The sequence below is a fragment of the Parasteatoda tepidariorum genome, chromosome 4 (genome assembly GCF_982258835.1).
Source record: "Parasteatoda tepidariorum strain Cologne lab strain chromosome 4, Ptep-v5.0, whole genome shotgun sequence".
Taxonomy (NCBI): Eukaryota; Metazoa; Arthropoda; class Arachnida; order Araneae; family Theridiidae; genus Parasteatoda; species Parasteatoda tepidariorum.
This window is the reverse complement of record NC_141758.1, coordinates 62,517,829-62,533,191: the sequence shown is the minus strand read 5'-3', so window position 1 is coordinate 62,533,191 and position 15,363 is coordinate 62,517,829. Positions and strand designations below refer to the sequence as shown.

General features: G+C 26.6%; 1 protein-coding gene across 1 annotated transcript in view; it reads left to right on the top strand.

Moving 5' to 3' along the window:
* LOC107444469 (multiple PDZ domain protein) overlaps positions 1–15,363 on the top strand; it is a 55,763-nt gene that overhangs the window by 26,569 nt on the left and 13,831 nt on the right. Inside the window, exons 15-25 of the mRNA XM_016058620.4 lie at positions 1,115–1,316; positions 1,443–1,562; positions 4,332–4,352; positions 4,676–4,992; positions 6,610–6,944; positions 7,951–8,055; positions 8,993–9,175; positions 10,244–10,319; positions 10,895–11,091; positions 12,228–12,322; positions 14,335–14,404. Of these exons, the coding sequence (XP_015914106.1) occupies positions 1,115–1,316; positions 1,443–1,562; positions 4,332–4,352; positions 4,676–4,992; positions 6,610–6,944; positions 7,951–8,055; positions 8,993–9,175; positions 10,244–10,319; positions 10,895–11,091; positions 12,228–12,322; positions 14,335–14,404 (1,721 nt within the window). The remainder of the gene's footprint in view (positions 1–1,114; positions 1,317–1,442; positions 1,563–4,331; positions 4,353–4,675; positions 4,993–6,609; positions 6,945–7,950; positions 8,056–8,992; positions 9,176–10,243; positions 10,320–10,894; positions 11,092–12,227; positions 12,323–14,334; positions 14,405–15,363) is intronic.

The window sequence follows — 15,363 nt, the reverse complement described above, 5'->3', positions numbered from 1 at the left end:
ATTAAAAATTAAATACTATATGTATCAGTGTATAAGTCAGCTTTTCACGCATGTAAGATTTTGCGCATACAATTGGGATTACTTATACAGCGGTAATGAAGTTGGACATTTGTTGATCAAAAAATACCGAATCATGATAGATATGAATAACTTGATTTACCTCTTTCAAAAACTATTTTTAATATGTTATATGCAGTTAATTTTTTATTATTCTTTCATCAAAAAATTTTTACACATATAGTTTTTTAAGAAATGGTACTTCAGATACCTAGATATACTTTGTTCAGAAAAAAAATTAAGAATAGGAAAAGTTAAGATAGTTTATTCAAGAGTAGAAACAGTGCTTTGAATTTTGTTCAGAAAATTAATTTGTTCAAAAGTATTTTAAAAACATAGCAAAATTTAAGATAATAAAGATTCAATAACGTGTCATCATACTGATCCCTGATCCTGTCATACAGCTTCTACATCATCCTCACCTTCTGTGTCCCACAAAAATTAATCTTCACCCCCATCCAAGAATTCAAAATTCCATATTTTTTAAAGATCTTACAATAACATTTGAATCCACATTTTGCACCTAGTATAATTTATCATGTGATATTAATAAATTTTCTATTTTTGTAAGCATTTTTGATGTAAAGTAAACTTGAGACAATTTTTGTAGACTTCATAATTTTTTTAAGTTTTTTTATTTATTTTGGAAATTTTTATATATGTTTTTTTTTCAGCAGTCGACTTATACACCCAACATACCAGAAATTTGCTATATCATAATAAAAAAATAGAGGGTTGACCAATGTTTACCAATATATTTGATAAAAACTTGATTAAATATAAAATTAGTTAACTAAAATGCAAATGCAGATTTCAACACTCTTTACATAATATATCATTCTTTTCTATTTAATTCTTCATTTTCTTCTTTTGCTCATGAAGGGGTTGTAATGATTAAAAAAGGAAATTATAAATTTGGCAATTTCTATTTATTTTTAACAGCTGTGGGAGTACTCCAAAATCCCCCTTGCTGTGATGTTAGAAAAATTATTAGTTTAGGATAAAAAATACAGCAACAGTAACTATGATTTAAATTTTTAATTATTTTGTTTTGTAGGTCTTATTCTTGACATAGCTGATAGAGGGCAAAATGGCATGATTGTAAAATCTATCCGTCCTGCAAGTGCTGTTGACAAAGATGGAAGTATTCAGATAGGTGATTACATTTTAGGTGTAAACTCCGAAAATATGCGAAATATAACTAGATCGCAAGCGAGAGCTATAATAAGGCGAGCAGAATTAACCAGTTCTGATATTGTGTAAGTTTGCTTCATACATACGTATTGAATTTATTATCGTTTTATTATTTAGTGTGAGTTTTCTCATGCAAAATTTTGAAAGTAATTTATGCAGTTTGAAGCATCAAATATTTTTTTTACCCTTAGGGTCAAATACATACCAGCTGGTGATGCTGCTGTACATCAACAGTCTGCAGTTTTAGCAAAAATCCATGAAGGTTCTGTTTCACCTACACCTTCAATTATATCACGTCAACCATCACCAAGGTACCTTTTATTTGCTTTTATATCTCCACTAATTTTACATAAGAAAGCGGATTTTTTGTTGATGCTTATCAATCTTTTTTTTTTTCAATTAAATTTTTTTTTAATATTGTTCGCACTTTAAATTTTTTTCTGGATGGTATTGAAATATTTTAAATTTATTCTTGGTTGGGAAATTATAAAAGAACATTTAGAATTTCCTTTGGTCTTAAGCATTAAAACACACAAAAATGTATATTGAGAATATTCTTGTATGGTTTAGCAAACCTCTTTATGTTGAAAGTAAAACTTGAATTTTAAGAATATTAATCTTCAAGTAATCTTTGAATCTGTAATAGAGTATAATAGAACATTGGCACCATACCAAAACCACAAATTTTCTACCTTGGCCATTGCAAAATTAGGCACACCATCCAATCATGGCCAAGCGCCTAGCTCCATTTTTAGGGCTCTATCTTTTAACAACCATTGAAAAAATGGACATATTTTTTACCCTGATCAGATGGTAGCCTGGTCAGCCTAATCTGGTATCCCTCTCTCCAAATTTCCACACCTTAACCAACAAGAGGACTTTCGGCTATGACAGATTTAACGTACACCTTGCTGCGTATACATGCCAATTGTTTTATTGGATGCCAGGATTGAACTCACAACCCCCAGCTCTCCAACCAGCGAGAGTTGGAGATAGTCTCATGCTTTAGGCATGGTGCCAATGATATATATACATCATTAAAATTCTTTGTTACTATATAATGATAGTTGTGACGTTCAGTCAATAATTATTTACATTTTAATGCTCTGTTATTTTTAGTATTTGATTTTTTTTATCATGGAATAACTTACATTTTTGATAGGGCACTCTAAATTTTCTAATTTCTTTCATATTACCATGCCTTAAGGAGGAATAAAATGCTCTTCTATAAAAATATGATTTTCTTCTCATTTTTTTTAAAGTTTTTATTTTAAATTATGTACTTTTAAGTTTTAAGACGCATCTTTAGCTAAAAAAAAAGCTGTTCTCAGCCTCAATTATTTGCATAAAAAATATATAAATTGCCATTTCTTTATGCCTTAGAGAATTTTTTATCTCTTTTTGTTAGCAAATTATTATTCACAGTTATCTTTTAGGTAGAGTTCCAAAAATGTATCCTCTCACAGCAATTGTTTTTTTGACAGAAATTACAAAGTTGTACTTTCTTTAAAATTTTATCTATGGCATGGAATGGTGCGTGGCATATCAGACGCTTAGGGGGAAATGCAGCTTTTTTTTTATTTTCGTGCCAACATAAATATATTCTTCCAAATATTTTAAAAGAAATGCATTAAGTATTTTTATTTATAGATTTATTTTCAAACAAATGTCTTATTAAATTCAGTGCTAAACTATTTTCCTTGAGATATCAAACTTCATTTTAAATTTTGATAGTTGTGTGATATTCTATATTCTAAGTAAGAATTTTACAAAATTTGTAACATTTTTATATGAAGCAAAAATTTTATAGGTTGAATTTCTTTAAATTAATAATAATATACAAGGCATTATTTAAAAATTGCAATAAATACATTAGTAGGTTTAACTTACACTCTTAGAATTAATTTTTAATATTCATTAAATAATTGAAACTTGAAGACTTTCATTAAATTATGATGAAGTATAAAATGTTTAAAAATATTTTATCAAAAAAAAAAAAAAAAAAGAAAAAAGATTACTAACCAAATAAAATGCGAAATTCAAATTCAAACAAGCTTTATTACTAATGCATTAATACACTTACTGTGGGAAAATAGTGAATAAAAAAGTTCAAATGTGTAGTAAATCTCAGTAGAATTTAGTGAAATATCTTGTTTAGTTCATATTACATTTACAAACCTAATAAATTCTTAAGCTGTTTCATTTTCTGAAGTTCATATCGGATTAATTTCTTAAAATTTGATAAAATGTTAGCCTTATGCTGTCTAAAATTATTCCTAAATACAGTTTTAATTGTAAAAATAAATAAAAATTAATTTAAAAAAAACTTATATCAATTTTTAAAATATTTTATGTTAAAATAATTTTCAAGTTTGGAATATTGTTAGCCTATTAAATTTTTCAACTTTTGTAATGTTTAAAAAAGTTTGAATCAACCTTTGAATTCTTTCAAAGGATATCAAATAATTTATAATAAAGTCAAATAATAAAGATTTTTTCCCCATTATCATTTTCATTCTTTTTTGTGGAATTTATATATGTTCTTTAACTGAAATATTTGAATTCATTTTTAATTTTCTAATTTTAAAATTCATAACTTAATTAATTAGTTTATTTCGTGGTCAACTCTCAAATTATTTGTGGGTCAAATTCAAAATTGCAAATAATTTATGCAAGTATGTTAATTCTGAAAGTTTTATTTTGTTCATTGCAAAAAGATGATTTCTTTAATGCAGCATATTCTTAAAACTTTATATTTTAGAGCTTAAAAGTTATTATTTTTCATTGTTTAATCACATTCTTTAAATAAAAATCTATAGCTTTTCTTAATTTATTTTTCATAAAAGGAATCTTATTTGAGACAAAAAGTACTGTAAGAAGCCTTATAAGTTCTTTTTCTTTTTCACTTTTCTTTACCCTCTTCTATCACTAATGGGATTAAGTTATTGGATTGTCTGCCTTTTACACTTCTGTGTCTCTCTTTAAAGTGATAATGTTGATGATCTTTTCCTTGTCTTCCTAAATTTTCATTTTTTAAAAATATTAATTACCTAGTGTTAATTAACAATTTTCTTTTGCAGAGTGTTCCCAGCATATTACAGGTAAGCATTTATTTATATTTTTTACATTGCTATCCCTGCAAAAATATTATTTAAAAAAAGGCAATAAATTTTATTTTTAATTTGCTAAGTTTCTCCTATTTTTTTTAAAATTGAGGGCAATATTGATAATGTCTAATTTCTCCCATATTTTCCCAAGAGATATTTTTCATTGCTCTGTAGATTCTCTTTTCTTAGTTTTTCTGTGAAAATCCTATTAGAAATGTGGAAAACAAAATACTTGAAGTCTTGAACAAAATACTTGATACTTGAAAAATACTTGATCTTTTAATGTGAAACTGATGTGAACTTTAATGATTCTTTAGGTCTCCATATTTTCCTCACAAGAGTTCAAAAAGCACACCTGACCGTGATGATGCTGATGGCCAAATTTCTCCCTTCAGCTTCCTGAGTGAAGATGATGTTTTAGCCACTCCTTCATCTTTGTACACTGACAATTTTGATTCTTCTTCGGATGATCTCTTGCTAGATCAATCTTCTGATGGTGGGATGAAGGAAAACGAGCAGAGTGAAGCATTTCCTGGAGTCGAAGATAGGATACTACTCTTTCAGGGAAGTAAACATCAAGTGCCTTCAAAATTCAGCAGAATGTCAACTTCACCCACAGTGTCTCCAGTACAAGGTTAGGAAATTGTTAAATGCTGGTCAATAAATTTTCCAGACGCAAAATTAGCCATCCTTCTTTTAAACGAAAAGATTTCAGTGCTTTGAATAGTTTTAGGGTATCCTTCTTATTTTGGATTGAGCCTACTCACTCAGGGGACTACTAACATGAACTAGTATGCTTATTTTAATACTCTGGATGATAAGGTGTTTTACTAGAGCAATGGTTCCCAAATGGAACCTTAGGGTTCCGTGTAAGGATCACAGGGTACCGAGAGTTACTGCTCTTGTTTCAACCAGTTATGGTCTTTTAAATAAATAATTTGCATCTAATTAATAATGCATTATTTATTTAATATTTCTGCTATTTTTTGAATTTATTTAAGTGAGTTGCTTTTATAGAAAGAAGATTCAAAACAGCTTTTCTATTAACAATGTAACAAATGAATTATGAATGGATATGCATTTATGAAAAACAACATTAGTATTTCACATCGAATAAAAATAAGCAAATTCAACAAAGGAGAAGTATGTCTCTCTGATAATCACTTTCTACATTTATTTCTGTCTTTTGTTTTTATTTAAGCAGAAATCATATTTCAGCTCAATCATTTTTCAGTATATATATATGCACTAAAATCAACTTAAGAACTAATCTAGATACCACCTTAGACCAGTTAATTCAACTGTGTAACATGAAACTTAATTTTTAAGACTATTTTGAACGAATTTCTTTCTTCACTCTCTTTGGATTACAAAATGAGCTCAACTACTGCAGTATGAGCAGTATTTCAGCTTATTCGTATATTTTTTTTTGTCATGAATAAGATTTAATGTTTTATTGAAAATAAGTCTACAATTGAATAAGCTTCCAATTTTAAAAATATAATTTTTAAAAAGTTTTCCTATTGATTGTTGCATTGAATGTTGGTATTAAATTTTGTATCAAATAAATGTATCTTAAAGCCGAAAGAAGGTGAGAAAATGAGCTAAAAGTTACGTAAAAAATCATTTAGATCTGATTATAAATTCAACTTTTTGTTATAAGTTTTCAAATTTTATTTTAAAAACTTTTGTAGCATTTTAAATAAAATTAAGGCAAACTAAATAAATTAAGTTAATTACATTTTTCAATCTTCATATTTTTTGTTGTCACCCAGTCAGTATGATGAATATGATTTAAAATTTTTATAATTTAAGTTATCTGTTCATTCAGTTTATATTTTTGAATTTGGGATGAGAGAATTTTCACAAATATCCTTTTTTATTCTTATTTTGTCAAATTTTTTTTTTCCTTTCTCCTTTCTGCTTTTCTTTTATTTCTATTTTGTCAAAAATTATACCATTATCTTCCACCTGAGAGAGAGAAAGTGAAATAATATTTGTATTAAAAATGATAACAAATTTATTTTAGATAAAAATCAACATTTCTTAGCTTTAAATTTTAAGAGTAATTAGTAAGAAGTGTCTTGTTGAAATCATTTTCAATATTGTCATCGGTTTGATTTTTTCCCCATGATATGTAATGTGAATTTAAGATGTTTGTAAATGATTGGGGAAATTGTTCTTTGAGTAAGATTTTTCAATTAAGAATGGAGCAAGCTGCTGAATACTATACAATTTTTAATTTTTTTAGATGAATCACCTCAACAACAAATAAGTCCTGAACTTCTAAGTCCTGACTCAATTCCAGAGCATCCATTACCTGAATCATCATCGATGATTGTAAACTCTGAAGTAACAAGTCCAGTAGTTACTTCTGTTGGATGTAGTTGGGGTGTGAATAAAACAGTTGAGCTTGTTCGTGAGCCTGGTCAAGAAATTGGAATTGGTGTGGTCATGGGATGTATTGATGTACAAGAAGAAGATCAACCTGGAATTCCTTTGTCTGGAATATTTATCAAACATATTGTTCCAGACAGTATTGCTGGGAGGCTTGGAACCATTAATCGAGGAGATCGTATTGTTGCAGTTAGTTGATATCTTGATTATCTCTATTTTGATTACTATCCTACATTGTCTAATATTTTTTTATGCACTTTTGTAACTTGGCATTTTTCGTTTTATTTAAATTTTCATCATAGAAAAATCAAATTCTCTGATTAATTATTTAATTTAATATTTTAATCGCAAACAATTTACTATTATTAACAATATAAAGAAGTTTCAGTAAACAAAACAATCATAAAGGAATAATCTTTGAATTAGATTATGCAGTGTATGGCATTTTTTGGTTTATTTGAATTTTCTTCTTAGAAAAATGAAATAATCTAATTAATGTGTATTTGATTTAATATTTTAATCACAACCAATTTAGTATCAACAATAAAAAATACTAACAATAAACAAAGCAATCATAATGAAATAATCTGTAAATTAGCTTATGTAGTCCTTTCAAATTTAAATATTGTCAATATCATCATTCAAATATTTTAAAATTACATGAAAGAGGAACAATTGTTAATTATTATGTATTTTAGGTAATCTGTGTAGAAAGAGGTTGTTATTTAAAAAAAATTATTACTAAATACTTATAGTATTATTATAATGTAATATTTTTGCTTTCTGGAGAAAAAATATAAGCTGAACTTTGTTAAAAGTAGATAAAAATTATTTTGTGCTTTTAAAAAATTTATAAAGACCACTAATTTTATGTGCTAATAATAAAGGATGAGTGTAACCAGTGCCTTGACCCATAATTACATTTTAAACCTTTCTAGATCATCTTTGTTATTGAGTTAAATTATCTTATCCAAAATTGTCTAGTTGTTCTGTTTTCTTTTATAATGTTCCTTGCAGAATAAATTATTTTTTGTGTAATTACTATTATTTATAAAAGAAATTTTAAATAAATAAAAAATTTTCTTAGTTCGTTTTTTAAAAAAGGAACTATTTAAAAAAATTATTGTTAATATATTTAAAGGAACTATATAAAAAATATTGAATATTATTTTTAATTTAATTTTGAAATTCCTAGGTCAATGGAATTGATTTACAGAATGCCTCTTATAATGAAGCTATTGATATTATTCAAAATTCAGAAAATCCTATTCGTCTTACTGTGCAGAGTTTAGTGCCTTGGGTATGTAACAACAATTTTCTTTCTTTTTAACTAATGGCAAGTTATAATTATAGTAATTGTATTAAATAAATAATCCCAAGAAATTGAATCAGTGAGAAATTACTTAATTAAAAACTTCATCCCCTTCAAAAATGTATAAATTAAAAATAATAACCAGATGTAAAAGTCTGGTAAGTCTTAAAAACGGGCACCTGTTTTTGAGCCCTTGAAACATGTTGACTATTATCTCCAATTTGTATATTTTTGAAGTGAATGAAGTTTTTAATTAAGTAATATAGTGATTATAGTTACTTGTATTCTTAAACTAATTTCAGATTACATTTTCAGAAACATTTATAACCATCTGAAATTGACGTTAGAATTCAATTATCTAAAAATTGAGATCTTTGCCAAATAATTTGGAAAAGTACGATTTCTTAACGATATATGAAATTGAATTATTACCTATTAATTAATGAATTGTAATTCAGTGTTATTTACATTTGTGTATTATTTTCTGCTTTTGAGTTTTTGTTTACACCTTACCACTTAAATTTTACATAAATTCTATCCACCATGAATGCTGTTTTTACTCAGAAATTTTAACCACTTATGTATACCACTTATTGTCTTTTATCCTTTTGATGATCCATATGATTGAAGTTTGAATAACTAAAATCTTACTCTATTTATTTTTGGCATTATGAATTATGAAAAAAGGTCACTGATTGACATTTACACTTAAAAACTATTTGTGTTTTTCACTTTTATTTATGTTTCATAATTAAAATTTCAATTTTTGGATTTTTTTTATAATTGAAACTTGGATTTTTATTTAAATTACTTTTGAATTTAATGAACTGTTTGAATCTTTATTAAATTACCTTTCTATTTGTAAAAACTTAAAGATTTTTTTTAAAATTTAAATATTAGTATTTATCATTATTTGTCATTATAGCTTCCATCTAGCAATGAAAATATAGCACAAAATCCATCCCCCGAGCCAATATCTAGTCCACTTCCAAGCCCTCGAGCATCTTTCCATGCTGAGAAGTTAAAACAACGTTCAATGTCTGAAGATGAAGATCTAATACTTGATACTGATTTTCAAGGAAAGGTATACACTTCCAAAGGAGTTGAGGTATGTATATTTTTTTCAAGGGTTTGTTTGTTATAGTGTAATTGTTACATGTTATACAATACATGTTATACAATATTACATACATGTCTTGTTTATTAATGTACTTCAAAATTTTCATGTAATTTACATTGTTGAATATTGGTGGCAATGGGATACTGTGCAAATTCCTACCTCTTTTCAAAATTTGCGCATCAAGTTCAGAAACAGCCAATATAAAATTTTTTCATTTAATTGTCATTTGATATTTTTTAAATTGTGAGAGAAAAGTATTTATCAAAATGTATAATTTCATAAAATCAAATGATTTTTTTTCTTCAATATTACTGCTTGATACACTATGTAACCATTATTTTTTCAAATCGTTAATATTATGATGTTTCAAACTCAATTTATTTTAAAGAAATCCTGTTCGTTACTAACTCTAATTGCCTTGTTAAATTATAAATTCATTGTTCCACATAAAGTTCAGATTACAATTGTTTATATAATGGAACAAAAAAAATATGTACTCTCCTGTAAAATATTATTTTTATATATAATTCATTATTCTCTGAATATGATTCATTATTTCCCGTTAACATTTTAATATTTTTACAAAATCTTTTTTAAATTACACAAGATACAGTACTTTATAGTGTTGTAATATTGCACAATAGAGCCCTTATTTTTTGGAAGGGAATTATCTGTGTTGCTGCTTAATCGTGAGTTCCACTAAGAGATCGAAAATTATATGGCACCTGATCAGTTCCGAACCTTTCATTCTGAATATATGAATTTTTATTTATCAGCACTTTTATGAAATATGATTTTTTTCTTGACCATTCATTGCTTATGTAATTTATATGTTGAACAAAGTTTTTTGTTGCTTGAATACAATGTATACGCATATATGAATGCATTTGAAAATTATTAGTGTTTGAACCTTACTTTATGAGATTTTTTTTACTATCTGGGTTTCTTTTATACTCTCTTGCCTCCCAACTCTGTGGATAATCTGTGCTCTGTGTTAATTTTACTATAATTTTTTTAAAACTTTTTATCAATTGTAATTTGCTCTAAATATTTTAGATTGATCGTAATAGTGCTGGATATCTTAAAATACCTGATGATGATGAAGAAGAAGATGAATTTGGCTATACTAACAGTATGAAGAATTTTTTATATATATTTTTGCTTCATTATCAAACTGTTTAATAATTTTTAAAGAAAGATTTTTCCACCAAACTGTTGCATTTGACTTTAGATAGATATCTATACCTAACTATTAGATGACATTGTATTTATTGATTTATGTATTTTTTTATTTTAATCGAATTTTTGAAATTTATATTCCGTTTTATTAGAATCATTCTTAAACTAGCAAAATTTAAAACACTTTTTTTCATGTTTTGCAAATTACAAACTTGTGTGAATATTTTTTTTCTTGTACACTATTTCAGAGAATTGGGGAAACTGGTCTGCTATGCACAAAAGCATGCATGTTAAAATGTAATTTTCAATGTAGTGTAATGAGACAAAATTTCTTTATTAATTTATATTCGACACTCGGGTAGTCAGCAACAAAATAGAGTTCCATATTATTAACTATTCCTTCAGTATTAAATGCGTGTAACTAAGATAAAAATATGATACAATTTATTATTTTTATTGTATGCCTTTACGTCTCTTAAATATATCTTTTAAATTTTTACATTTTCTAATTTAATTTCTTTTTTGTAGGGAAAGTTGAAAGAAAGTATGGTGATTTTAAAGGTAGTGCGATGTTAGTTGAAATTGAAAAGGGTGCTAATGGATTAGGTGTTAGTTTAGCAGGTAATAAAAATCGCTCTAAGATGAGTACTTTTGTTTGTGGACTGTTCCCAAATGGGAATGCTGCAAGAACAGGTACAATTTTAGTTGGAGATGAATTGTTGGAGGTAAGATAAATTCAGTTGAAATAATTAATAAGATTAATTTAATCTGAAACATAATTATTTTCTTTGAAATTCAAAAGTTAAAGTTATTTTTAGTTTTAATTTTTATCAATTTTCCATTTCAAGTAATGTTTTAATCCATATTCTTTAAATGTTTTAATCTTAGTGTCATACATTTATGCCTTTTGAATATTTTGGCCCAAAAATTCCGTGTATTAAATAAAAATTAGTATATTAAAATTAGTAAATAAAAATTAGTATATCCTCTAATTATAAAAATTTATTTCTTTTTAATTTTATAACCCATTACAGTGTAAAGAAAATGTAATTTCATTGATTGGTAATGCTGAATCATAATGTAGATTATGAAAAAATGACCAATGACAGATAACTGTTAAAAATTTTAATTTGAATACATTTTTTAAAAACATCCATTTTTTCTTCTTTTTTATTTGGCTTTTTGGTAGTAATGTCCTATTATTTCTATAAAACTTATATTTGTTCTTTCTTTGCTAATCATTTCATTTTTAGTATCATTCTTGACAGAATTTATATTCATTAAGATATCTATTTATGATAAAGATTATGTATTGTTTATTAATAATCATTATGTTTTTCATGTAATAATTTAAAAATTCTTATATTTCTTTACTTTGAAACTGAGAAACATATATTTTAAATGAGAGGGGAAAATATAAATCACATCTTAATGAAGTTGGTCGCAGCTTCTTCTATATAATTGAAAATTATTTTAGATAACTTTGAGTAAATACAATAGATAATTAAAATATTTGTATAACTTTGTGTAAATTAATTAATATAATTTTATGTCTTAAACTAACAGGTGTTTAAATGAGAAAGAAAAATTTGGGACATAGCTAAATGTACCACTGTTTTCTATTTATTAATTAGAAATGGCTTAGAATAATTTCGTATAAATAATTCTTATATGTGTAATTGTTTTGAGATACTTAATAGTCAAAAAATAAATATTACTATCTACGATAAAATACTGGATACTTTGCAATTTTCAAAATTATATATTCAATATCTTCCTCTATAGTTTTCAATTTCTTATTTAATATATTCATTTTGAAATTTCAGTCATCTTAAATTTGACTCAATGTTTTCCGCTATAGGTGAATGGAATTGTGTTATACAACCGGTGTCATTTAAATGTTTCGGCTACAATTAGAGGGATAATGACAAAAACATGCAAGTTTGTTATTCTGAGGTAAGTTTATTCTAAAACTTTATTAATTTTAATGCTTATTTATTTCATTTAAAACCTGCAAAATTGTTTACACCCTTTGATCTAACATATTAAATATTTATTAGTGGCAGAAAAGTTTGTATTTCAACATTCATAATAAGTTCAATTCGAATTATAAAATCGGCAGATAAATGGGTGTTAATAATAGCCAGATCAAGGCAAATAATATATATATATATATATATATATGTCACGTCGAAAGACCGAAATCGGTGGTTGTTGACTTTCACCGGTTAATGTCGACAAACATCAAATACGTCGGTGAAAGATCGAATATTTCATTACATTCTTGTACATTCGGACCCTCACTGGTGTATGTCGACAATCACAGATATGCTTTGGTGAACGTCCGAATTATTTATTACATTCGATTTGATATGAATTTAGTGGATATAATTACATTTTTTCGATATTTTAACCCTACACTGATGTTTTTTTAGGGTTAAGCGCCACTGCCCGGTATACCCTACACTGATGTTTTTTTAAGGTTAAGTGCCACTACCCAGTATACCCTACACTGATGTTTTTAAGGTTAAGTGCCACTGCCCGGTATACATTTGCCTGGTATACCCTACACTGATGTTTTTTTAAGGTTAAGTGCCACTGCCCGGTATATATTTGCCCGATACTCCAAACACTGATGTTTCTTCTAATCTATCGTCAGTAAGTATTAAAATATAGAATAAATATAAATATAGTAATATTAACAAATAAATTAATATTAAATCGGATATAACAAATATTTTGGACATTCACCAAAGCGACTATGTGATTGTTGACATTCACCGGTGAGAGTCTGAAATAAGGGTATTTAGCAAATATTTTGGACATACACCAAGCAACTATGTGAATGTTGACATTCACCGGTGAATGTCGACATTCTCCAGATTTCGGTGTTTTACTGTAACATATATATATATAAATGGTTATCAACAGTTTTTTATGGTGTGTAAATATTTAGTTTTGGGAGTCCTGAATTCTTGAACTTAATTAAGAAATTAAGAGAAACTTATTGAAATGACAATAAGAAAAATGGGACACTAGTAATTTGGCACACATTCTTTTGATCGAAAGACATCTTTATACAACCTAACTTGTATTCACTGTACTCAAATTTCTGCATTATTTCATATAGCTAGGAATTATGTCAGAAAAACTGTGTATTTTTGCAAGAAGTCTTCATTCATGTTGATTTTCTGCCATGTTTTAAGCAAAACAATAGCATATTTTAAAGTAGAGCTCTGTCATATTTTAAGTAAAGTATTGGATGTTTTTAAGCATCTTAGAGTATTCGGTGATGTTTTGACTTTTTCTATTATTTAAATTTTTTATACCCCCCTCCCTTTAAAATTTATATTTAATTTTGTTTTAAGTTATATAGTTATCTTTGATATGAAACTATCTAGTTCGGCCATTAGCTTATGACTTCAGTATTTGTAACTGCAATGTTACTAAATGAAATAGATCAGTCTCCATGATGTTGAGCTAACCAAGGAATGATTTTCATAGTTTTTCTCCTCATATAATGTAATTGTAGATTAGTTCCATCAAAAAGTCCTTCATTAAGGCTAGTTTCTCCCAATGTTTAATCCAAAAGTTTCCTTGTCTTCTACGGTGAGTTCAAAATCACAAGACAAAGGAGTTGAACATTGATTGTCATAAACTCAGAATTTGGTCGGCTCTTTAACGCTGGTTTTAAAAATAAAACAAAATGCTTACTATGGTAATAAAAAAATTATTATTGATGTTTGCAAATGAAGGTCCTGAGGCAGTATAATGATGATCCACATTTTAAAATCAAGCAGGTAAATAATTTTTTGTTAAAAAAAAGCAGTTTTGACGATATCTGAAAACAATATTAAAGAACAGTTTATAAAAAATGTCACCTTCAAGAAAAGTGTGACTTATCACGGTGTTGCCCTTCAAATACATATGTATATTTTAGCTAACAATTTATGTTTTGAACTTTTTAGGAAAGAAAATAGTATTGAGGAAATGGCTGTTAAGCCTCTTACACATTTCCCTATGGACTTAGAAAATGAGGTATGATTTTTCATTGAACTTTCTTTGTTTCTTTAACTCAGCTTTTCCCATTAAGGTGAAAGTTATAAACTAGAATAATACAAAAGTAAAGAAAGTTTGGGTTTTATGCTGCATTACATGCAGTCATTGATCACATAGTTGCCCTCAAGCTGTACCCCTTGTCTTACAGTTTCAGTGCTGTGTGCTTATTTTTCAATTTAGAGACTATTTTTGAAATTGCATGCATTCATAAAAATATTCTGTTAAGTGTGTTCAGGAATCTTGATTTGTAGTAAGTATTTCACATGTGGACAAAATCTCCTAATTTATTTGAAAGATTTGTTTAATGAGCCTGGCTTCAAATTTTTTTTTTTAAAAATTGAAGCAGTTGTTGGTTTCTTACTAAACAAAGCAGCGATATTTGTTTAGTAAGTTTCTTTGAATATAATTTACTATTTTTCTCACAAATAGCTTATTAATTGAACAATTATATGGTAAAAACAATATACCTGTTAGTTTATAAATTTCTGTGGAATTGAAATTTTTTTTTTTTTTTTTACATTTTAGAATTTTTGTTCTTTTTTTGTTTCAACTATTTTATGTGTTTTTCATTTTATTACTTTTTTCTAGTTCTGTTAATTATGTAGTTCTTTTACATAGGATGAATGCATATTCTTGTATAACATTTTGAAAATTGAAAAAACAAATAGTTCGTTGGATTTTATCCTTGAAGTCGTTTTCTATTGCAGCAACCATTTTAAAGTTTGAAGACTTGGAATTAAAAAAATGGCTTGCAATGTAATGAAATTCAATTTTGAGTTAGATGGGTGGTGCAATTTACCAGCAATCACATGCTTCACATAGTATAGTTTATAGCTGTTTTTTTTTATTATTATTCAAGTTAAATTAAGATTAGTTACATTTCTGTAGTCAAGCATAACTCTCTGATATTTATTTATTTTTATTAATATAAATTTTTT